Raw genomic sequence first — 23873 nt, 5'->3', positions numbered from 1 at the left:
CCGCCCTCAATCCCCTCCTTATCTCCCTCACCTTGCCTCACCCCGGCATCCAGCCGCCACCACCCCCATTCAGAAAGCCACAGGTCCCCCTGCCGGGAAGGGCGCCAACGTCCGGGCAGCCCTCCAGGGCCTTCCCGGCCTCCCACCCGCCCCCGAGGGGGCACCCGCCCCCGCCCCCTCCCCCGCGTCCGGTGCCCGCCGCGCCGGCTCCGGAAACCTTCGCGGGGAGTCGGCTGGGCGGGGACCCAGGAGGGGCCGCGGGCACTACGGGGTCCCAGGTGGCCCGGGCGCCAGGCTTTACGGTGCGCCCAAGCCCGAGGGTGGGACTGCGGAGTCCCCGATCCTCAGTGCCCTGTGGGCACAGAGACCTCCTCCCTCCCCCGCAGCCGTCCTGCCTACGCTGGGAAACCGGACCCTCCCTTCCGGCTCTGGTTTCCCGAAAACTCCTGACTTGCAGATACTAAGAATGGCTTTCTAGACCCTGTCTTCCCCCCGCCCCATCCCCACCCCTCATGCCGGAGTTCTGGCTCAGAGCCCTCACCCACTTCAGACCCCCGCCCCTTCCTGTCCCTCCTCCTGGGACCCAGGAGTCTAGATCCTCATCCTTCTCCTTTCTCTGGGAACCAAGAATCTGGACCCCAGGTCCCTTCTGCCCCCGTACCTAGGAGTCCAGTCCCCCAGGCACCCTGCCTCAGACCAGGGAGTCCCCACCTCCTAAGCATCCTCTCTCAGACCCAGGTGTCAGAACCCCAGCCCCCTCCTCCCTGGGGACCTGGCATTCAGCCATTTCTCTTCGTCCAGCTGTTATTTCTCGCCCTTTAGAACACACAGGCGGAATGTGGGGCGGCAGGGGAGGGTTGGGAGGGCGTCTGATGCCTCCCGGAGCCTCCTGGGAGTCTCTGGACTCCTTAAAGGGCTCCCCCTGGGGGCCCACCTGTCCGCCCTAGGGCCCGTTGGGACACAGCTGCGTTCAGAGGAACAGGAGGAGGTCCGCGGACATGCCCGAGGCAAAACCAGGTGGCTGTGGGGACTCCCCCTCTATGTGGAGATACAGTCTTCTTTTCTGAATGGAGACTGGGGGCTCCTCCCTCCAAGGGGTTGGGAGAACGAGGTGCCTTCGCTGTGTGGGGAGGGGCTCCCTTCCTTGGTGGGTTAGGAGGGTCCCATACCTGTGTTGGGTGAGGGGGTTCCCTCCTTCCCTGTCTGGAGGAGGAGGTGGGTTCCTTTCTCTGCAGGGAGTTGGGAGCTTATCTCCGGGTGCAGATGGAGAATGTCTCATTGTGGATTTGAGTTCCTTTTTTTGATAGGGGTGAGAGGTCTCTATATGCAGACTTGGGGAGTCTTTGCAGGGTGATTGGGGTCCTCTACATTTGGGGGAGTCTTCTGGGAAGAGATTGGGGTCATTTCTGAGTGAGGATTGTGGTCTTTCCCTGTAGGCGAATGAGACCCTCATGTGTACAGATATTAGCAGTTCCTGTCTCCATGTTGGGGAGAGCTCTTCTCTTTAAAAGGACAAGGGGACCTCCTTTCAATGGGAATTGGGGCTTTCCCTTGTAGGAATTAGGGGACCTTCATACAGAGGCTGAATAGCCTTTCTTTAGGTGCAGTTTTGGGGCCCTTCTTTGAATTGGACTTGGGGGTATTTCTTTATACAGGGATGGGGTTTTCTCTCTATGCAGAAGTGAGCAGAAGAGGCACAAGCCCCCTGGGGAGGACCCCTGTTTCTGGTGTGTCCCATCTGCTGGCCCCAGGCCAATCAGGCTGAGGGATGGGGGTACAGACCCTAGCTGTAGCTGGGGCCCTGGCAGGCCAGGCGCCAGCAGGCAGGGCCGGCGAAAAGATGCTGTGGTCAGCGTGAAGTGTCCAGTTTCCAGCCCAGGGGAAGAGCTAATTATACCGGCAAGTCCTAAAAGGTCAAGGCTTGGTGGCCCCAGTGGATGAGGCATGGCCCGCCTGGGCAAGGAGAAATCTGATCGCCCAGACTCTCGGATTAGAGATAAATTTACACCTGGACGGCTGGACTCCAGGTTCTGAAGGAGGAGGGGCCTGGGGGCCTGCATTGCTGGGTTCTGGAAGAGGGGAGCGCCAAGCGCGTGCTCAACTGTGAACATCTCCTCCCTCATAGAGACCAAAAAGGCCCCCGCAGGCAAAGATGCCACCAAACCAGCTCCCAAGGAAGCCCCCCAACAAAAGGCTCCTACAGAACCCCCTAAAGGTGAGACGGGTTCCGGCAGGCTGGGCAGAACCTGGCGCCTCATCTCCCAGGCTCCCCCGCATCTCTGCACCCTCCCTGCTCTCTATCCTTTAGTTCTTCCTCCCCATAGTTTCAGAGCTGACCTGCCCTCCCTTGCTCACAACCCTCCACGGCTCCTCAGCGCCTCCAGGACAGAGCCCAGCCCCTCAGCCTGACCTTTGTACCCCCAACGACCAGCTGGTTCATCACTGAGTCTTGCACAGCTCTGGATGCCCCAGTCCATCCTGACACTTCTCCCACCCTAAAGCTCCATTTAAGACCGTCCAGTTCACAGATGAAGAAACTGAGGCCCGATGGGGTGGGGGAGCCTGGCCAAGGCTTGAGTGATGCATGGTCTTTTCCAGGTCAGGAAAAACCGCTTTGCCCCCATGGTCTTTGGTTTCTGAGCAGAAGCTAAAGCTTAAAGACCCGCCCCCATTAGCTTAAAACCCCGCTCCCAGAGTGGCCTGCTGCCCCCTCTCTGGCCTGTCTCAGACCCCCTCATCCTGTCTCTTGAGCAGAAGCCCCGCCTGAGGACCAGTCTCCCACTGCCGAGGAGCCCACAGGCATTTTCCTGAAGAAGCCAGACTCTGTGTCGGTGGAGAATGGTGAGTGGCACCTGGGGGAGGAGAGGGTGGGGATCTGGGGGAGGAGGGGCCTGGGGGCTCCCAGCCCCAGTCCTCTCTGCAGAGTCTGATGTCCCGCCCAGCCACCGCCTCCCACCCCCCCCACCCCCCCCAGGAAAGGAAGCAACAATCGTGGCCAAGGTGAATGGGAAAGAGCTGCCGGCCAAACCTACCATCAAGTGGTTCAAGGGAAAGTGGCTGGAACTGGGCAGCAAGAGCGGGGCCCGATTCTCCTTCAAGGAGACCCACGACTCTGCCAGCAATGTGAGGACCCTGCCGGGGTGCAAGGGCATGCGGGCCAGGGCTGGAGGTCACGCGGGGCTGCTTCATAGAGGCTGTGCTGGGCAGGAGAGGATAATGGGTTAGGGTGGGGTGCACTTGGGCGCAGCATGTGCATGTCCAGAGAAGCCTCGGGGTCAAGGAAGCGGGCCCTCCGGGATCATGATTGTCCAGGTACAGGAAGAGACAGGTGGCCCCTCCTGTGGGGGTGGTGAGGACTGAGAGAGAGAGCTGTGCAGTGGGCTCTGGGGGATGTGGGGTGGCACTGGGGGGTGGTCGTATACACCCACACCCCTGGCCCGGTCCCCAGGTGTACACTTTGGAGCTGCACATTGGGAAGGTGGTACTGGGGGACCGTGGGGATTACCGCCTCGAGGTCAAAGCCAAGGACGTCTGTGACAGCTGTGCCTTCAACATCGATGTAGAGGGTGCGCTGGTGGGGGTGGGGGCAAAGGGTTTGGGTCTGGTGTAGGGGGATGGATATGCCAGTCAGGTGTTGGGAAAGTGAACAGATGTGGGGGTGAGGCAGGCACAAGTGTTTGGAGGGTGGAGCACAGTTGCAGGGGTCAGGGTATTCAAAACTGGGGAGACAGTCTACAGGTTTAGAGCATGAGGAGGTGTAGATTTGGGGGTGAAAGAGTCCAGGGATGTAGGGTGTGCTTATGAGGCTTGGGGGGTGAGTTATGCAGATTCCAGGGCACAGTGAACAGATCTGAGCAAGGGGCACTAAGGGTTCAGGGAGGGAGGGTATGTCTCAGGTTTTAGAGAGGAAGGATGTACAGGTTTAGGGTGAGGGTATACGGGATTATTGAGAGGGTACATGGATTTGGTGTATGGAGCCCTGAGGGCGTACGGGTTTTGAGGGTCTGCAGCCCAGAATGTGTGTGGGCTTAAATATGGATGGCAAGGGAATGAGGCTGCGTAGGCCTGGGGAAAAGGGCCAGTGGGTCCAGGAGTGAGGGCGTATAGGCTGCTGAGGGTGGTGCATGGCCGCCAGGGAAATGAGTCTAGAAGTAGAGGATGTCCAGGTCCCAGTGAGAGGGTGTGCTGGTCCAAGAGATGGAGGGGAAAGGGGTCTGGGGAAAGTTGTGCAGGCCAGGAAGGGCATGGTTGGTCTTAGATCAAGTCTTGCCTCCAGCTCACCTTCCCTTCCCCCATCGCCTCTCCCCAGCGCCCCGTCAGGACTCAGCTGGGCAGACTCTAGAAAGCTTCAAGCGTTCGTAAGTGACCTTGGACCCTGGGGAGGGGTGGGGGTATGTCCTGGTGCCAGGGACCATGGGACGGTCTCCCTTGGGAGGGGGAGCTGTGGGAGAAGGGAGGATCAGGGAAGGCAAGGAGTGGGAACCCAGGGTGAGTCTGAGGGTCAGGATCTCAGTGGGGTTCACACCCTCTCTCACTGGCTACAGGGGCGAAGGGAAGTCAGATACTGCGGGTGAGCTGGATTTCAGCAGCCTGTTGAAGAAGAGGTAAGCCCACCCTGCCTGGCGTGGAGAGGGGAGATGGGGGCTCAAGGAGGAAAAGGATGGTGGGTGTGGTCCCCCTGCCCCCGTTGCTTTCCCACTGCCATCCTGGGACTCCACCACCCCTCTATCTACTCATCCCCGCCCACCCAGCCACCTGTCCATCCATCCATCCACCCATCCACCCATTCATCCACACCCCCCCACCCATAACCCCACCCAGCCAACCATCTGCCCATCAGTTCTCCTACCTCCCTCTCTTTAACCCATCATTCTCACATCCACTTTCCTGTCCACTCAGGCTCCAATTCACCTACTCATCCACCTGTTCACCCACCCAACCGTCCATCCACTTGTCCCCCCACCCACCCACCAGTTTGTCCACTCATCCATCCACCCAACCAGCCACCTATTTATCCATCTGCTAATTCACCCACCCACCCATCAGTCTGTTCACTCATCAGTTCATTCAACCAGCTACATATTTATCCATCTACGAATCCACCCATTCACCTATCTGCCCATTGTCTATCCATCTGCCTACATATCCATTCATTTACTCACCTTCTTTCCACCTGTCTACCCACGCATCCGCCATTACACTCAGCCATCCATTCATTAACCCATTCATTCATCCTTCACCTACCTACTCCATCATCTGCTTCCCCACCTACTGAGGTACTCACCAATTCACCTTTCCACCACCTATTTGTCTACCATGCATCCACCCTCCCACTTGTGTATCCATCTGCACCCGCATCTCTTTCCCAGCTGAGTCCAGCATCCCACCCACCTATACACTCACCCACCTAGCCATCTAGACAGGCATTTCTGTATCAACTGTTCACCTCAATGACGCACCCATCTACCCAGAGAGCTGTTAGAGCGATCTGTATGAAATTGCTATTCTGTGGGTAAAAAGTGATTGGATATCAGCACTTTCAAATTGTTCACCATTATGCTCGTCCAGTTATTCAGTATCTGCTGTCCACCTATCCAACTTTCTACCACTCATCTATGCCCATTATCAAAGCCTCGACAACCCCATTTACTAATAGATTCACCTGTTTTTCTTTACCCAGCCAGCTGTCTTCCCAGCCATCCTCCATCAACCCTCCCACCTATCTTAATGCCACCCATCCCCTACCAACCCACTTACCCACTGACCCATTCATCCATCAGCCTAGCCATCCATCGACCCCTCCACCCATTTATCAGTTCTCCACCTAATGCTCTGTACGTCAATCAGTCCAGATAGTCACATGTCCTCAGATTCTATCTACCCTTCTCCACTCATCTAGCCTTCTTTTGTTCCCTTCCCTTCCTTCCTTCTTTCCAGAGATCCATTCACTCTCTCAGTCATCAAACATCTTCTGAGACCTACCAGGCCCTGAGCTGAGATCAGGGGACAGAGAGATGTTTGACTGGTTCCGTGACATTGAGTTGCTCACTGCCTTGGGAATATGGGTCTGGTCCAACATACACAGACACAGACCAAGACTATTTAGTGTGTTCAGAGAGAAGGTCCCACAAGGGCCTTGTGTGAGCCCAGAGTGAGGGCAACTCATTGCCTGAGAGCACAAGGAGTGCCTCAAGGAGGAGGGAGCTTTGGCACTAGTTCTTGTAGGATGAAGAGAAGGTGGAGAGAGGTCATTTAGGCAGGAAAACATTTTGGGCAGAGGTTGGGAGGCAGGAGAGTGCCCAGAGTGTTCAGGAAAAGGCAAGTAGTGTGGTTTGATACTTGCGGGAGTGGTGAAGGGATGGTGGGTGGGCTTGTGATATCCAGGCTGAGCTGCTGGGGTTTCCTCCTGAGGGCAGTGGGGAGCCACGGAAGAGTTCTGAGCAGGAAAGGAATGGCATCTGATGTGGAGGTCAGAAATCTCCCTCTGGGGCCATCTGGGGAACGGACTGGAGGGGAAGAGATGGGATGGAGGGCAGAAGGCCAGGGAGGAGGCTGGGGTGATGGTTAAGGGAAAACAGACTCAGAGAAAGGACCACAGCAAGTGGGTTGAGAAGGCAGAGAGGGAGACCACCTCCTCACTCCCTGGTGGCCCCGGCCTGCTCTCCCCACCTGCAGGCAGGTGGTTGAAGAGGAGAAGAAAAAGAAAAAAGATGACGATGACCTCGGCATCCCGCCTGAGATTTGGGAGCTCCTGAAAGGAGCAAAGAAGAGCGAGTACGAGAGAATCGCTTTCCAGTATGGCATCACTGACCTCCGGGGCATGCTGAAGCGGCTCAAGAAGGCCAAGGTTGAGGTCAAGAAGAGCGCAGGTCAGCGCCGGTCTGAGGGGAGATGGTCTCTGCCCGTAGGGACCCCATCATCATGCATGTCTGATGTTTGGACCCTGGATCTATCTTCTGGAGGTCCCAATCTGAGGAATAATAGAGAGCCCTGTTCTCAGGGGCCTCCAAGTTCATAGGAAGCTTTCTGACCTTGACTTTTGAGAGCCCGTGGTCTGGGGAGGGAGACTTGGCAGCTCAGGGCAGTGAGAACCCTTCAGCTTCACCCCACCTTGCATCCCTCTAACCCCAGCCTTCACAAAGAAGCTGGATCCAGCCTACCAGGTGGACAAGGGCAACAAGATCAAGTTGGTGGTAGAGATCAGCGATCCAGACCTCCCCCTCAAGTGGTTCAAGAACGGCCAGGAGATCAAACCAAGTAGCAAGTATGTGTGTGCGTGTTGGGGGAGGGCAGTCCGCAGTTGGAGGGGATATGAGTCCCGGAGAGAATGAAGTAAGGCCGTTCACTCGTAACCCAGAAAGGACACTCCCTCACCCGTATGAAAATGCAAATACCTCGGGAGGGAAAAATAGATAAATGGAGAACAGGAATTCAGTTAGAAGAAACCCAAACGGCCCATACACTGTGAAGTGCACATTCAACCTTGTAAACAACAGCAACGTCAATAATAATAACACAAATCAAAACAGCAGTCTTTCTGTTCCCCAAGTGGGCAAAGACTTTACAAAATGATAAAACCTAGTGCTAGAGAAGACCTAGGGAAATAGGTCTACAAGTGCTGCTGGTGGGAATGTAAATTGGCAAATTGCTGAAAGGTCAGTGTATTAAAAAAAGCCTTTAGACTATGCAATTCTAGGCATTTACCATAATGGCGTTACCATGGTTATGCATATGTAGCTGCAAGGGTGTTCACTGGAGCATTTGCAGCAAAAAATGGAAAACAATCAAAATATACAATTCCGTACTAAGGTGCTGGGCGGTCACTAAAAAAGATAATCTAAAATACATACTAACACAGGAAGCTGTTCGGGATTAGTGGTATGTGAGGGGAGGGTATAATTCAGTGGGAGGGTATATGCTTAGCATGCACGAGGTCCTGGGTTCAATCCCCAGTACCTCCGTTAAGATAATATAAATAGATAGATAGATAGATAGACAGATAGACAGATAGATAAACCTAATTACCTCCCCCTCAGCCAAAAAAAAGTGAATTTAAAAAAAGGGTGAGGGAACAGTATAGCTCAGTGGTAGAGCACATGCTTAGCATGCACCGTCCGGGGTTCAATCACCAGTACTGCCATTAATAAGTAAACCTAATTCCGCCCCCTACCCAAAAAACAAAACAAAACAAAACAAAACAAAAATAAAAGAATCTCAACAACAAAAAAAGAGGGGTATTTCTCAGGATTGAGGCTGGTGGGTAGCTCTCCTCTTAGAGATTTTTTGGGGAGTCAGGCTCCACATTTTTGGCTACACCGTTTCTTGTGGCACTGTCCTCCTTTGCATGATTGACCGTGTTGGGTCATGGGCACATCTGTGTCTATCGGACAGGAAGAGGGAAGGAGACAAGTCTAGAACAAGCATCTCAACATTGGAGATGACCTAGCATTTTGTGCACATCACATCTGCTCCCCTTCTGTCAGTCCAAGCTCAGTGGTGCAGCCATCCCAGCTGCAAAGGAGGCTGGGAAATGTAGTCCTTTAGGTGGGTACCACTGCTAAATAGAAGAGAATGGCTATAGATGGACAGTTCGCATTTCCACTGTGGTTATTTAAATACTAGAAATTAGACCATCTATCCCCGCCTACACAGTCTGGCTCTGGTATGGAGTGACTTGTCCTGAGAACTGGTGGGTGGGTGCAAGATCTCTTCCATGCCCTGTATTGAGCTGAGGTTTTTGTACCAGGTATGTGTTTGAGAATGTTGGTAAGAAGCGAATTCTCACCATCAACAAGTGCACATTGGCAGACGATGCTGCTTATGAAGTTGTCGTCAAGGATGAGAAGTGTTTCACTGAGCTCTTTGTCAGAGGTGAGGCCGGGATCTGGGCGTAAGCTTGGGAGTGGGGGTCTGGAGGGGGTCCTGAAACTACTGACCTCCTGTCTCCCTGTGCCCTACAGAACCTCCAGTCTTGATTATCACACCCCTCGAGGACCAGCAGGTGTTTGTGGGTGACCGAGTGGAAATGTCAGTGGAGGTGTCAGAGGAGGGTGCCCAAGTCATGTGGTAAGTGACTCTTACCTCTGATCTCCACACAGATGCCCGCAGCTTCTTTGCCTCAGCCCTGATCTTTAAGACCTCTCTTGAAGATTTCAGACCTTTACCTAATAGTTACCAGGAGACCTCAGCCTTTCTCTATAAATTCTGATCTCCATGCATGATCTCTTTCTGAAATTTCTGACCTCTACCCATCCCATCCTCTTCCAGATCTTTTTCCTGATCTCGGCTATTTCTTATTCATTAAGTTATTTATTCATCCATTCAACCAATTATCCATTCTTTGATTTACTCATGTATCCCTCCATCCCCCATCCATCCATCCATCCCCCAATCCATTCATCCATCCATCCCCCAATCTGTTTATCCATCCATCCATCCATCCATCCATCCATCCCCTCATCCATCCCATTGATTCATCCATCCATCCACTCACCTATCTACCCATCCACTTGCCCATTCCTACATCTATTCGCCCATCCAACAAGTATTTATTGAGCACCTGTTGTGTGGTGGCACTCTTCTATGTATTGGAGATAAAATGGGGAGAATAACATGGCACCTGTCCTTGTGGAATTTATGATCTGGCAAATTGCTGGTGTGTGTGTGTGTGTGTGTGTATGTGTGTTGCAGACAGACATTAATCAAGTCACCACACAAATAAATGTGAAACTTCTGTTTTGACAAGTGTTTCAGAGGAGCAATAACTGATGCTGCAGCAGCTTTTTAATAGAAGACAGGGACTCAGGAGGTCAGGGAAGGCTTCCTGGAGGAGGTGACGATTGAGTTGAGATTTGAATGATGAACAGGTAGAAGTGAGGTGGGAAGAGTGCCGCAGGCAGGGAAGCACCATTTATAGAGGGCACAATATTTGACATCTCTCTGTGACCCTGAACTTCCTCCACTCTCTGACCCCTTCCTGTGACCCCTTTTTGTGTCCATTTACTCCCAATTGAAATCTGTAGCCTGTGACCTCTTCCTCCTCTTTTTCTCCCCTGACCCCCACCTGTGACCCAGCCACTCCAGACGCCTCTGTCAACCTTTATCTCTCCTCCCTCTCATAATCTCCCTTCTGACCCCTGATTCCTGCTCAGGACTGTCTGTCTGGCCCCTGACTCATGTCTGACATCCAGACTCAGAGCTAAGCAGGCTCCTCACGTCTCCCTTCATGTTCCTTCCAACCAGGATGAAAGATGGCGTGGAAATGACGCGGGAGGATTCCTTCAAGTCCCAATACCGCTTCAAGAAGGACGGGAAGCGCCACATTCTCATCTACTCAGAAGTCACCCTGGAGGATAAGGGTCACTACCAGGTCATGACTAATGGCGGCCAGTGTGAGGCCGAGCTCATTGTGGAAGGTACGGGGCCTCCCGGTGGGGTGAGAGGCCTCACTGCACATGCTTATCCTTGCGGCTTAAAGCTCCCTGGGCCCCAGATCTTGGGAGTTGTCCCTGACTCCTCTCTTGGCCTCGTACCTTACGTTCAATTCACCAGCAAATCCTGGCGGCTCCACTTTCAAAGGCTATCCTGAATCTGATCACTTCTCCCCACCACCATTGCCCTCTCCTGGCCCAGATCTCCATCCCCTGGTGCCTGGACTATTTCTGTAGTCTCATCACTGCTTGTTCTGTTTCTACATCTGTGCCCCCGGCCCCTTACACCAGCCAGACTGATCCTCGTAAGATAGTCAGATGGTGAAACTGGACACCTGCTGTAGTCTAGTGCACAGTACTGGACCCCTGTCAATTTCCTAGTTTGGCTATCAGACTATAGTTACATAAGATGTCACCATTGGGGGAAGCTGGGTTAAGGGTATGTGGGACTCTAGGTGCTATTTTTGCAAACTCCTGTGAGTCTATAATTCTTTAAATATAAAAAGTAAAAAAAAAAAAAAAGGGCTGAGTCACTGATGGGCCAGGTAAATTATGATATTATATATCCATATGTAGCCATAAAAAGGACAATTAAAGCAATTAAAAAATTTTTTTTTCTGGGGGGTAGGTTATTAAGTTTATTTATTTAGTTATTTAAATTTTTTTTACTGGAGGTACTGGGAATTGAATCCAGGAACTCATGTATGTTAAGCACATGCTCTACCACTGAGCTATACCCTCCCCTCAAGAAGGACAATTTTAAATTTACTGATTTGGAAGCATTTCCAAGGTATATTGTTAGATGAAAAAACAAATATGCCACTATTTGTATAGCAGGGAAAAGAGGGAGGAGGAAAGGAAGGAAGAAAGAAAGAAAATGTATGTACATATTGGCTTTTTTGGCTGTGAGCTAGCTGGATTTTACCTTAGAAAAAGGGATCTTGATCTTTGTGATTGGGAGTGTGGGTGAGAGATTTCCCCCTCTGTGTCTACATCCTCTTATCATTTTATTTTAAAGCCATGCAAGTGCATTGTTTTACTTAAAAAATAAAAATTAAGAAAAAACATGTAAGTCAGATCCCAGCCCTCCTCCCAACACCCACTAGTGGCTTCTGCCTCACTCAGAGCCAACGCAAAGTCCTCTCCTTGGCCCATAAGGTCTGTCTCTGCCTGTGTCACCTCCTATCAAGGCTGCCTCGCTCACTGCATGGGCCAGCTTGCTGTTTCCCAGAGCAACAAACCTGCTTTCCTCTGCAGGGCCTTTGCACATGACATGCCCTCTCCTTGGGGAACTTCCAGCCTCCCATGGACTGGTCCCTGCCTTCCCTTGGCCTCATCGCTCCCTCCTCTTATACATTTTTGTGTTTCTCCTTTCACCGTCTGTCTCCCCACTCAAATGTGAGCTCCATGAGGCCAGCAGGTTGTTTCTGGGCTGTTCACAGCCAGATCCCCGGTGCCTGGAACAATGCTTGGCCCACAGTGGGTGTTTGCCAATCTTTGTGGACTCACTGGAGTTTGATGGCTCCATCTCCTTCCCTCCCCATTCAGAGAAACAGCTGGAGGTCCTGCAGGGCATTGCAGATCTGACGGTGAAGGCCTCGGAACAGGCGGTGTTCAAGTGTGAGGTGTCTGATGAGAAGGTCACGGGCAAGTGGTACAAGAATGGGGTCGAGGTGCGGCCCAGCAAGAGGATCACCATCTCCCACGTGGGGAGGTGCGGACGGCGGAGGTGGCCCACAGACTTTGTAGTTGGAAAGAACATGGCTTTATGTAATCATGAGCCTGAGGGTTGGTGGAAGCCTGGCTGATCTCAGATGGCCATCTTCCTGGGCTCTGTCAGGACCTCGGCTGGGACAACTGGGCTGCCTCTGCTCTGGTCCATGGGATGTCTCATCTCCTGGGAGGCTGGTCCTGGCATATTCACGGGGCAGATGCTGGGGCCCGAAAGAGAGCAGAAGCAAATGGGGCCTCTGAAGGCTGGGCTGGGCACTGTCCCAGTGTTGTTTCCACTGTATTCTATGGGACAAAGGAAGTCACAGGCTGCAAGGCGTTCCTTGCAAGGGGCATGGCTACAGAGAGGGGAACCTGTGGCCAACTATGATGGGGAGGGTATCTCGTTAGGGAAACAGGGGGCTGGAATTCAAAAGGTAGCAGGTGGACGCATGAGATAAACACCTGGTGATCAGCAGAATGCACAGAGCCACCAGGACGCTAACAGAATGTCGTGCCCTGGTGGGTTTCCTGACACTAGCTCTTGGCAGAATATAGGCTTTTTCTGGGTTCTGTGCAAGGACCCTGCCTGCTGGTGGCTTTGGTAATGGTGAGAACCAATCTTGATGCTTACAGGGCACTTACCACATGCCAGGGAGTTTTCTAAATGCTTCACAGCAACCCTCTTGTACATCGTGATGATTACCCCTATTTTACAGAGGAAGAAACAGGGACACAGAGAGGTTAAGTGACTTGCCCAAGGTCACACAGCTAGGAAGGGGCAGAGGGGGACTTGAATCCAGGTCCTAGCATTCCAAAGCCCAAAATAAAAATGGTGATCATGAGCACATGGATGGCATTGCAGAGCGTGTTTCTTTGTGGTGGCCCCCATGGTGACCTGGCCTGCCCTCTGCCCTCTGTCCCCTCGCCATCTCCTTAGGTGTCACAAGCTGGTGATTGATGATGTCCACCCTGAGGATGAAGGAGACTACACATTTGTGCCTGATGGCTATGCCCTGTCCCTCTCGGCCAAGCTCAACTTCCTGGGTGAGGCTTTTCCCCCAGGGGCCATAGCACCCACCCTCCCAGACCCCAGGGCCCGGATGTCTCCCTTTAGGATTAAGCTTTCCTAACTGTATGCTGGGGAGGATAGCAGGTGCTTGTGGGAGGCGGGACAGTCATGGGCCTGAGTCTACCCCCAACCCCTCAGTTTCCAGGGTGATGCCAGGCCCTCCTCTCTGCTTCCGGGCTGTGAAAGTGGGAAAAGGGGCCCCATGGATTTAGACCTAACCATCTAGTCTTTGTCCTCCAGAAATCAAGGTGGAGTACGTGCCCAAGCAAGGTAAGGACCAGGGGCTGCTGTGGTAAGCTGGGGGCCCGGACTCCTGGGTCTGAGGGCGGAGGGGCTGGGGCCTGGATCTTAGTTTTCTATAGCCATTGGAACCCAGATTCTCAGGAGATCCTCTGGAGGGGATTGGGAAGGCCCAACTGCCCACTCCCAAGTTCCCTAGAATCTCGCCTCTGCCACCAGAGCCACCAAAGATCCACCTGGACTGCTCAGGGAAGACCTCTGAAAATTCAATTGTGGTCGTGGCTGGAAACAAGCTGAGGATGGACGTGTCCATCACAGGGGAGCCTCCTCCTGTTGCCACCTGGATGAAGGAGGATGAGGTATGCGGGGGGCTTCCCCTGTGCCCTGACTTCTGTCTCTCAGCTCTGTTGGGTGACTTTAGGCAAAGTGGTTTCCCTCTCTGTGCTTCAGTTTAGTTTCATTGTCTGTAAAATGAGGAGTATGATTCCTTCTTCAGAAGGTTGTTTTGAAGGTTGGAGATTATATTTGCTTATCACATGGTACTGGCCTAGCACATGATGGGTGTTCCATCCATCCATCCATCCATCCATTAATCCATTGATCCATTAATTCATCAATCAGTCTAGCCATCCATCAACTCATTCATCTCACCATCTTTCTATTCATCAGTTAATGGGTTGGTTAATTGATTCATCCAGTAATTAATCCATCTGTCCATTTATCCATGAATCAATCCACTTACCCATCCATCCACCCATCTATCCATCCATCCATCCATCCATCCATCCATTCAACAAGTATTTTCACCTTGTATGTTCCAGGCCCTGGGACAGTTCAATTTTTCTTCTCTCCTCTGGGCTTCAGTATCCTCTTCTGTAAAACGGATAGACTTGACTCAGTCTTCATTCATTCCTTCACTCAGCAAACACCCCCTGAGGTTTCCTCCATGCCAGGCTCCGTGCATAGGCACTGAGGATACAACCATGAATCAGACGCAGCCCCTGCCTTCCTGGAGCCTTCACTTTTGGAGAGAGGCAAACACGTGCCTAAACAGTCACAGTCCAGGGTGATTGGGGCTGAGCAAAAGGGAGGTACCAGAAGCTATGAGAATCCAGGGGATGGGCTCTCACTTGCAGCTGAGGGCGTGTAAGAGTGCTTTCCGAAGAGGTGACTTCTGGGTGGGTTCTAAAGGCTGGGTCATGGTAGAGCAGATGGAGAAGTGGGTCAGGGTATCGCATGCCCTGGGGAACAGCTTTGCAAACTCTCAGGGATGAGACAGCCTGGTGTTTGTAATGAAGGGTGGTGTTTGGAGGGCAAGGAGGGCGGTAGGGAGAGATGATGAGGCTGGATGCAGACCCAGCAGGTCCTCTTATGCTAGGTCCCTTGCCTGAGTGTTGTGTGGTCATGGGGGGACCCCTGGAGAATGTTGAGCAGGGAGGGGCAGAGGCCCATCTGGGTCTGGAGAGAGGGAGAGCAAGGCCGTCTGGTGGCTGTGTCCAGGTGTTCTCGGGCTCCGAGGGCAGGGTCCGCATCGAGCAGCGGAAGGACATCAGCAGCTTCGTGATCGAGAGCGCGGAGAGAGCCGATGAGGGCCGCTATACCATCAAGGTCACCAACCCCGCCGGCGAGGATGTGGCCTCCATCTTCTTGCGGGTTGTGGGTGAGCAGAGGGAACCGAGGGGGGCTGAGCCGGGGGTGCTTCTCTGAGGCCGGGAGGGGTCCTCTGACCATCCTCCATGTCCCCCCCAGATGTACCAGACCCCCCGGAGGCTGTACGTGTCACATCGGTTGGAGAGGATTGGGCCGTCCTTGCCTGGGAGCCACCCAAGTATGACGGGGGCCGGCCGGTCACCGGTGAGTGCTTGTGTGCCGGAGCCCCTGTGACCTCTGACCTCCCCTGTGTCCTAATGTCTCCCTGACCTCCAAGAGTCCTTAGCATCCGTAGTGACCACCCTCTGAGACCTGGTTTTCCGTCTTCAACATCCCACAATCCCTTTTGCCTTCCTCATCGTCCTTTACTCCCCATCGACATGGGAATCCTCACTTTGGCTAACAGCCTAGGATTTTCTTTTCTTTTTTTGCTTTTAATGGAGGAACTGGGGGTTGAACCCAGGACCTTGTACATGCTAAGTACAGCTCTACCACTGAGCTATTCCCCACCCTTTTTTTGTCTTTTTAAAAATTAAATAAAATTTATTTTTTGTTGGGGGAAGGTAATTAGGTTTATTTATTTATATATATATATATATTTTAGTGGAGGTACTAGAGATTGAACCCAGGACCTCATGCATGTCAAACATGCACTCCACCACTGACCTCAACCCTCCCCCGAGCCTAGGATTTTCTGTGACCTCTGACTCCCTGGTTCATGACCTGTGGCCCTTCTTGATCCCTGACCCCATAATGGATGACTTCTGACTGCTCTGTGACACTGAGATCAACCCAAGATTCATGGTCTTGGACCTCTCTGGTCATGTGACCTTTTGATGTGTCCCTGACTGCCCCAGCTGATGTGAGACCCCAGGCCTCCTTGTGACTGCCCACTTCTCTCTGCTTGGGGGGCCTCCAGGGTACCTCCTGGAGCGGAAGAAGAAGGGTTCTCAGCGCTGGATGAAGCTGAACTTCGAGGTCTTCACGGAGATGACCTATGAGTCCACCAATATGATCGAGGGTGTCCTTTACGAGATGCGGGTCTTTGCTGTCAATGCCATCGGGGTCTCCCAGCCCAGCGTCAACACCAAGCCATTCATGCCTATTGGTGATGTCCTCTGCACCCTCACCAAGCCCTCGTCCACCTCCGACCCATGTCCTGTCTGTCACTGTTCTCTGACCCTCCACCCTGGCCTTTGACCCCACTGTCTCTGCTGACTTCTGTCCCCTCTCATCCAGCAAGCCAACACCTTGACCCCCAGCCCCACCTCCCCTTCCTGACCTCTTCTTGACCCAGTATATCAGCCACCAACCCCTATGATCCTAGACTCTGTGCTGTCTCCCAAATATGTCATTGACCTCTGACCTCCCACACTAACACCCATCACTGCCCTTGGAGACCTCACTCCCTTGATACCTTATTTTAATGCTACATCCTTGCTCACTGACCTCTGACCCACCATACTGATCCCTTTCCTGACCAGTGAGTCCAATTCTGACCCCTGACTCCTCACTTACCCCTCCTCCCTTTTCCCTGAATTCTTACAGCACCCACAAGTGAACCTTTGCACCTGACCGTGGAGGATGTGACAGACACCACCACCACCCTCAGGTGGCGGCCCCCAGATAGGATTGGGGCGGGTGGCATCGATGGGTACCTGGTGGAGTACTGCCTGGAGGGCTGTGAGTCACCCTGTCGGGGCTGGTGGGGGGCAGTGGCTCGCACAGACCTGCAGTGGGTGTCCAGTCCGGAGACTGCAAACAGGGCAGGGCAGAGACAGATCTCTGGTGCAGTGGGCTACTCATATGTCTGTGTTTGCATGAATCCCTGGGATGGGCTGGGTCAAGCCAGGACCCCAGTGACCAGCTTGTCCTCTCTCCCTTCCTCTCTCCTTCCTCACTCCCTTCTTCCCTGTCCTGCACCCATCCTCCATACAGCAGTACATTTTCATCCATCCAGCTGTCCTTCCATCCAAGTATTTATTGACTACCTATATTCCCTGTTCCCCTGTTCTCTCCATTTATCCATTCATCTACCCATCCAACCAATCTTCCATCTATCCATGCATCCATCCATCCATCCATCCTTTGCATCTTTCCTTCCTTTTTCCCTTCCTTATTTTCCCCCTTTTATTTCTCTCTTCCTGCCTTCTATCCCTCCTTCCCTTCCTTCCCTCCTTCCTTTCCTTCCACTTGTCCACTCAGTCATCCATCCAACCATCTTTATATCCATCTGAAATTTTTTTGGATCCTCTAACTTTCCATCCATCCAGTAATATTTTTTCCGTTCATATAGCTACCTCTTCACCACTTTCTTCCCTCTCTGCCTCCCTTCTTTCTGTCCATCCATTTACCTATATGACCATCCAACCATCTAACTATCTATTGTCTCTCCATCTGTCCGTCCATCCATCTATCCACGCATGCACCCATCCATCCACTCATACAGATTTCCACACATTCTCCTCTCCAGCCTCCACTGAACTAACCCGTATCAAGCACTGACTCCCCGCCAGGCATGGTGCCCCAGCTCTGGGGATACCTCTGACATGGTCCCCTCACTGGAGAGACAGATGAGATCATCTTGACACCATATCCCTGGCCTTAAGTCAGACAGATGTGGGTTCCAATCCTGTCCCTACACTTGTTAGTGCAGTGACGTTGGCAAGTCTCTGAGCCTCAGTTTTTCTATCTAAAAATGGTGAAGACAGTTCCCATCTTGATAGGATACAGTGATGATTGCATTCAATAATGCATTTCAGTGATGGATGGCTGGACTCACATCAGTTTCTCCCCTCTTTCTCCCCAGCTCTCTTTACCCCATTCCCTTGCCCTAACCCGTCCCAATCTGCGTTTCAGAACCTACTTTTGTTAGCGTTCACCCTGCTGATTGGTGGTCTGACCCACATTGGTTCACCAACCCATGGCAATAAAACCAAGATGGAAAGGCACCTGTCACAGAGGCAGGCAGTCCGAGGAGCTGCCTCTAACTACCACCCCCAATTCCTTATCCTCTCTGAGCCTCAGTTTCCTCATCTCTAAAATGGGGATAACATGAGGTGGAGGCAGGAATTAAGGTGATAACATTAATTAGCTTGAACCTGGTCATAATAAATGCTCAAGAAATGTCAGCTGCAGTTATTCAGTACAGTGGGGCCCAAGGCATGGAAGGGAAGGGTCAACGAGTTGAGGGTCTCCTAGGAACATCTTAAAGGAGTGTGCCCAGCCTCGCTTCTCTCTCCTAGCTGACGAGTGGATCCCTGCTAACACGGAACCCGTCGAGCGCTGTGGCTTCACAGTCAAGAATCTTCCCACTGGAGCGAAAATCACTTTCCGCGTGGTTGGGGTCAACATTGCAGGGCGCAGCGCGCCAGCCACCCTGACGCAGCCGGTCACCATCCGGGAGATTGTGGGTGAGCCACTCCTGACCCCCAACCCTGCTCTCCTAAAGACCAAGTTGGTGTCATCATTAGGGCCTACCCCGACAACCTCCTAGCCACTGGTCTCTCTGACCCTGCCCGAGTGTCCCCTAGCCCGGAGCTGAGCCCCTCGCTGCGTTTGTGCCCTCAGAGCAACCCAAGATCCGGCTGCCCCGCCACCTCCGCGAGACTTACGTCCGCAAAGTGGGGGAGCATCTCAACGTCGTCATCCCCTTCCAGGTGCGTCGAGCTGGGGTCAGGGGCTCAGGGGGAAGGGGTCAGCTCCTGCGGGAGAGACCCTGGGCTCACCACTCCGGCCAACTCCGCGCTGCTCCTGCGCAGGGAAAGCCGCGGCCCCAGGTGGTGTGGACGAAGGGCGGGGCGCCCATAGACACCTCCCGCGTGCACGTGCGCACCAGCGACTTCGACACCGTGTTCTTCGTGCGCGAGGCGGCCCGCTCTGACTCCGGGGAGTACGAGCTCAGCGTGCAGATCGAGAACATGAAGGACACGGCCACCATCCGCATCCGGGTCGTGGGTGTGTGCCCGCGGGGCCAGGAGGGGACGGAGGAGGAGGTGATGGGGAGGGGAGGATGACGAATAAGGAGGGAAGTGGAGAGATTGGGACCCGGGAGGGTATGAGGTGGGAGTGGCGCAAAAGGTGACTAAAAGGGAGTGGGGAAACGGCCTGAGAGAGATCCAAGGTGATGGGGGTGCGGGAGAAGGTGGGGAGCCGACATTTAGGCTTAGGCTGACTTACAAAGACCCCGCACTTCCAGAAAAGGCAGGGCCGCCCGAGAACGTGATGGTGAAGGAGGTGTGGGGTACTAACGCGCTGGTGCAGTGGCAGCCCCCCAGGGATGACGGCAACAGTGAGATCACCGGGTATTTTGTCCAGAAAGCCGACAAGAAAACCATGGTGAGAGACTGGAGGGGCCCGGCGTGGGTTAAGACTCAGGGGAGAAGAGCTGGCGGGATGGTCAGAGCAGGTGTGTTGTTCCCATTTCCCAGCTTGGGGCAACTGAGGCCCGGAGAGATTGGAGAGTGGGCCAGGGCTGGGAAGGAAGACTTTTGATTGACATTTGATGTGTAATAGGTTTTCCTGTTCTTTTTTTAAACTTGTTTAAAATTTTTATTTTGTAAAAATTTAAACTGTTTTGTTTTGTTTTTAAATTTTTTCTTTTTAAAAATTGTTTTATTTGCCTTGTTCTTTTTTTTTTAATTGAGGTAAAATTCACATAATGAAATTTAGTATTAACCATTTTAAGGTGGTGGCATTTAGTACCATCCCAGTGATTTTTGTGTGTGTGTGTGTTTGGGGGGCGGTTAATTGAGTTTATTCTATTTATTTACTTTTAATGGAGGCATTGGAGATTGAACCCAGGACCTCGTGCATGCTAAGCATGCATTCTACCACTGAGCTATACCCTCCCCCACCCTATCCCAGTGTTTTGAAACCACCGTCTCTATTTTGTTCCAAGATATTTGCATCACCTCAAAAGGAGATCCCATGCCCATGAAGCAGTCACTCCCCATTCCTGCCCACCCAGCCTCTGGCAACCATCCATCTGCTTCCTGGCTGTGGATTTGCCCATTCTGGACATTTCATATGGACACAATTACACAGTGTGTGTGTGTCTGGTTTCTTTCACTCAGGAACATGTTTTCTAGGATCACCCACATTGAAGCAGGTATCTGAGCTTCCTTCCTTTTCACAGCTGAGTACTAGTCCATGGTTGGACTGTGCCATGTTTTGTTTCTCCTTTCACCCGCTGACAGACTACTGGGTGATTCCTACCTTCCCAGCGCTGCTGGGAATGGGGGCTTTTGTGAGCTAGGCACCCTCTTGGATGTGCTTTCCTAACCCCCCCCCCCCGGCCCTTCTTGGTTCTGTGTCCCTGACTCTTTCGGTCCCTCCCCATTCCCCCCACTAGGAGTGGTTCAACGTCTACGAGCACAGCCGGCACACCTCCTGCACCGTGTCCGACCTCATTGTGGGCAACGAGTACTATTTCCGAGTTTACACTGAGAACGTCTGTGGGCTCAGTGACTTACCTGGTGTCTCCAAGAACACGGCCAAGATCCTCAAGACAGGTATGGCCGCCCCCCCTCCCCTACCACGGGGCCAGTCCCCTCTCTCTCGCGACTGGGTTTTGAACTTAATTCCTCTGACCATCCTTCTCCCCGGACTCAAAGTTGGAGAGGCTGTCCAGAGCCAGGATCAGTCACCTTACAAGTGTATCTGCCTTCCCCCAGGTATCACCTTCAAAACTCCTGAGTACAAGGAGCATGACTTCAGATCGCCTCCCAAGTTCCTGACCCCTCTACTTGACCGGGTGGTCGTGGCTGGCTACGCAGCCGCTCTCTACTGTGCTGTCAGAGGCCACCCAAAGGTGCCATGTGTGTGCACGCATGTCTGTGTGTAACCCTGAAGGGAAATCTTCACCAAGGTGAAGCCCCCTCTCCTCCCCGCCACACTGGCTCTTCCTCCCCAAGTTCTCTTTCTTCTGCTCATGGGATTTGCTCAATTTTAACACTTTCCATCTCTCTAAGTCACTATTACAATCCAACTTCCCTCAAAACCAGAAATCTTTGGTGGGGAGGGGGTCTAAACCACCAAGGCTTCCAGGCATCTTTCCTGTCCCATCCGGTTTCTATTCTGCTCTCTGGGAATATGGACACACCTTGAACTTCAAGGACTCACCTAGACCAGGGGTTGGTAACTACAGCCCTTGGGCCAAATCCATCCGCCACCAGTTTCTCTAAATAAGATTTTATTGGAATGTGGCCATGCACTCCGTTTTGTGTGCTATCCGTGGCCCAGAGCCCACAGGCCCCGCAAAGCCTAAAATATTGATTACCTGGCCCCCGCAGGCCCCTTTTGCCGACTTCTGATCTAACTCTAGTTTTTAGCTTCAGCTCCCAAAGGCATACCCCCTCTGTAGGGGTTCTTTACTTCCCCTCCTCCATCGCTTTCTACCACTTTATTCATTAACTCCACCTGTTCATTCATTCCACTCCTTTATTCACCTACCAATCTGTTCATTTACTCCATTCATTCATTTGCTCCATTTTCTTAGTTATGTCATTCATTCATTCATTCATACTTTCAACACACATTTTCAGAGGCTTTCTGTGTGCTGGTGAATTGGATGAGGAGATTCTGTGGGTTGGGGGAGACTGCCATTAATCCAAACTCACACAAATGACTATAAAATTATAAAGGGTGGTGAGTGTGTTAGACAAATGCAGACAGTCATGTAGGTGTTCCTGTTCCAGCCTAGCGGCTGGGGTGGGAAGTGACAGGTGAACTGAGACCTGAAAGACAGGCAGGTGCTGATTAGGTGAAAGAGGAGGGAAGAGCAGTATTGGAACAGGGAACAGTCAGTGCCAAGGTCCTGAGGTGGGAACCTGTCTGGTCTGTTTGAGGAACAGTGAGGCAGCCTGTGTGGTTGGAACAGAGGTAGGGACAGGGTGGGAAGTGAGGGCAGAGGAGTAATGGGACCAAATCATGAAGGGCCCTGTGGGCCACCACAGGGAGTAAGCGCTTCTTCTTTAGAAGAGGAGACTGAGGGTCAGAGAGGGGAAGTGACTTGCCTAAGATCATCCAGCCACAAGTAGGAGGGGGCACAGCCAAAAGGAGAACCCACATCTGTCTCTCAAGGCCCATCTTGCCATTGCCCAGGGAACCCTCTATAATGTGGCTTCCTCTCTCACTCCTTTCAACAGCCGAAGGTGATCTGGATGAAGAACAAGATGGAAATTGGTGAAGATCCCAAGTTCCTGATGACCAACCACCAGGGGGTCCTGACGCTGAACATCCGCCGCCCGTCCCCCTTTGACTCGGGGACTTACTCATGTCGGGCAGTAAATGAGCTGGGGGAGGCCCTGGCCGAGTGCAAGCTGGACGTCCGAGGTGAGGATGGGATGGCCCCCAGTGCTTTGCCTGGCTAACCTTTACAAAGCTCCCCAGAGGCCTGGGCTGAGCAGTGCTGAGAATGGAGCCTAGTCAGACTAGGACTATGATTGGGAAGCTGATTCAGACCCCAACAGGGATGTGTGGGGAGTGAAGGCAGCACAGGGTCTTGTAGGGATGGCGGAGGGGAGAACCTGAGTCCGAGGTTTTCCCAAGGAGCTGAAGGACAAAGAAGAGGTGAATGAGGGTGAGAACAGCTTAGCAAAGGATCGTTAAGGCTTCAGTGCACCTAGGACTATGTGGGGAGATGTGTGGACACAGCATTGAAACCAGCGTGGGGGTGGCAGAGGATGGGGGGCTGTGGGAACCTGGGAAAATGTCACCCTCCTCCACAGCCTGTCCCCAAGCTCCATCCCTCCTGTCCCTGCCTCTCTGCCCCACAGCCCCAACCTCATTTATCCTCTTCCTCCTGAATTCTCTCCCAGCCTCCTGGCCTCCAGTCTCTCTCTCCAGTGCACCCCCCACAAGGCACTAGTGGGAGCTCCATATCCCGAGTTGACCTATTCACAGCCCTCCCTGGGGTCCCCAGCAACCCCAGAGCTCCTTAGCCTGGGGGTCATGGTCCTGCATCTGTCACCCATCCACCTCCGGCCCTCTCCCTCCGTTTTCCAGCCATACTGAGCTGTTGGCGATTGGACAAACTGGCTGTGCTTTCTCTGGCCCCTGGGACCTTGCACATGCTGTTCCCTGTAGCCAGCATGCTCTTCCTTGCCTCCTCCACCTTGGGCTTCAGTCCATCAAACATTCACCCACCAAGACTTGGTAGGGAGGGTCCCTCAGGGGCGGCTGATATTAATATGGGCTTCCAGAGGACCCTCCCCGGCTGTGGCTCCCCCTGGCTCTGATGACAGCCCAGCAGACAGAAGTGACTGCAGTCCTCTAGCAAAGGGCCCAGAGATACCACTTTCCAAGCACTTCCTGCACTTCCCGTCATTCTACAGCACTGCTCTTCCAGGCTGATCCAGTTCCTAAGGTTCTGTTGTCCCCTTTATCGACTATTGAATATGCTCAGAAATATCCCTGCTTTAGGATTCCAGTGACTGCTTGTCACCAGCAGCTGCTAAGAAATCAGAACGTCCCGGTTTGGGGTTTAGAACTATAGGAATTAAGGGCGCAGTTAAGTGGAGTTGACCCAGTGCAGAGCTGGGTGGTGAAGGGAAAACTTGCTCCCCCTGCTGGTCAAATGAGTCCAGCCAACAGAGGGGCGGGGACCAGGGGTACAGGCATGTTTACCACCCTTTCCTCTTTTCCCTACAGTGCCACATTGAAGTTCTCTCTCTCACCGGCCAAGATGACTGGCTGCTAAGTCCTAACCTGGACTTCCCCGAACACGTTTCCCTTTCTGGAGTTATCAGAGATAATAGTCTTGCCTTAGA

At 52.9% G+C, this 23873-nt stretch overlaps 1 protein-coding gene across 1 annotated transcript; it reads left to right on the top strand.

The window, feature by feature from the left end:
* The first annotated feature begins 851 nt into the window (after nucleotides 1-851).
* Nucleotides 852-23873, top strand: MYBPC2 (myosin binding protein C2). The gene is made up of 28 exons (XM_074370980.1): nucleotides 852-1017; nucleotides 2126-2215; nucleotides 2755-2841; nucleotides 2975-3123; nucleotides 3449-3566; nucleotides 4310-4358; nucleotides 4545-4604; nucleotides 6676-6869; nucleotides 7132-7264; nucleotides 8747-8871; nucleotides 8961-9066; nucleotides 10243-10415; nucleotides 11979-12144; nucleotides 13081-13187; nucleotides 13453-13482; nucleotides 13672-13811; nucleotides 14953-15112; nucleotides 15202-15306; nucleotides 16022-16210; nucleotides 16651-16785; nucleotides 18348-18515; nucleotides 18673-18761; nucleotides 18864-19059; nucleotides 19301-19440; nucleotides 20456-20615; nucleotides 20778-20914; nucleotides 22251-22437; nucleotides 23755-23873. The coding sequence occupies exons 1-28, from the start codon at nucleotides 999-1001 to the stop codon at nucleotides 23763-23765; spliced, it is 3423 nt and encodes a 1140-aa protein (XP_074227081.1). The 5' UTR covers nucleotides 852-998; the 3' UTR covers nucleotides 23766-23873.

This window comes from Camelus bactrianus, chromosome 9 (assembly GCF_048773025.1).
Source record: "Camelus bactrianus isolate YW-2024 breed Bactrian camel chromosome 9, ASM4877302v1, whole genome shotgun sequence".
In the NCBI taxonomy this organism is placed as follows: domain Eukaryota; kingdom Metazoa; phylum Chordata; class Mammalia; order Artiodactyla; family Camelidae; genus Camelus; species Camelus bactrianus.
Note: the sequence above shows the minus strand (reverse complement) of the source record. Positions and strands in the feature narration are given on the sequence as shown.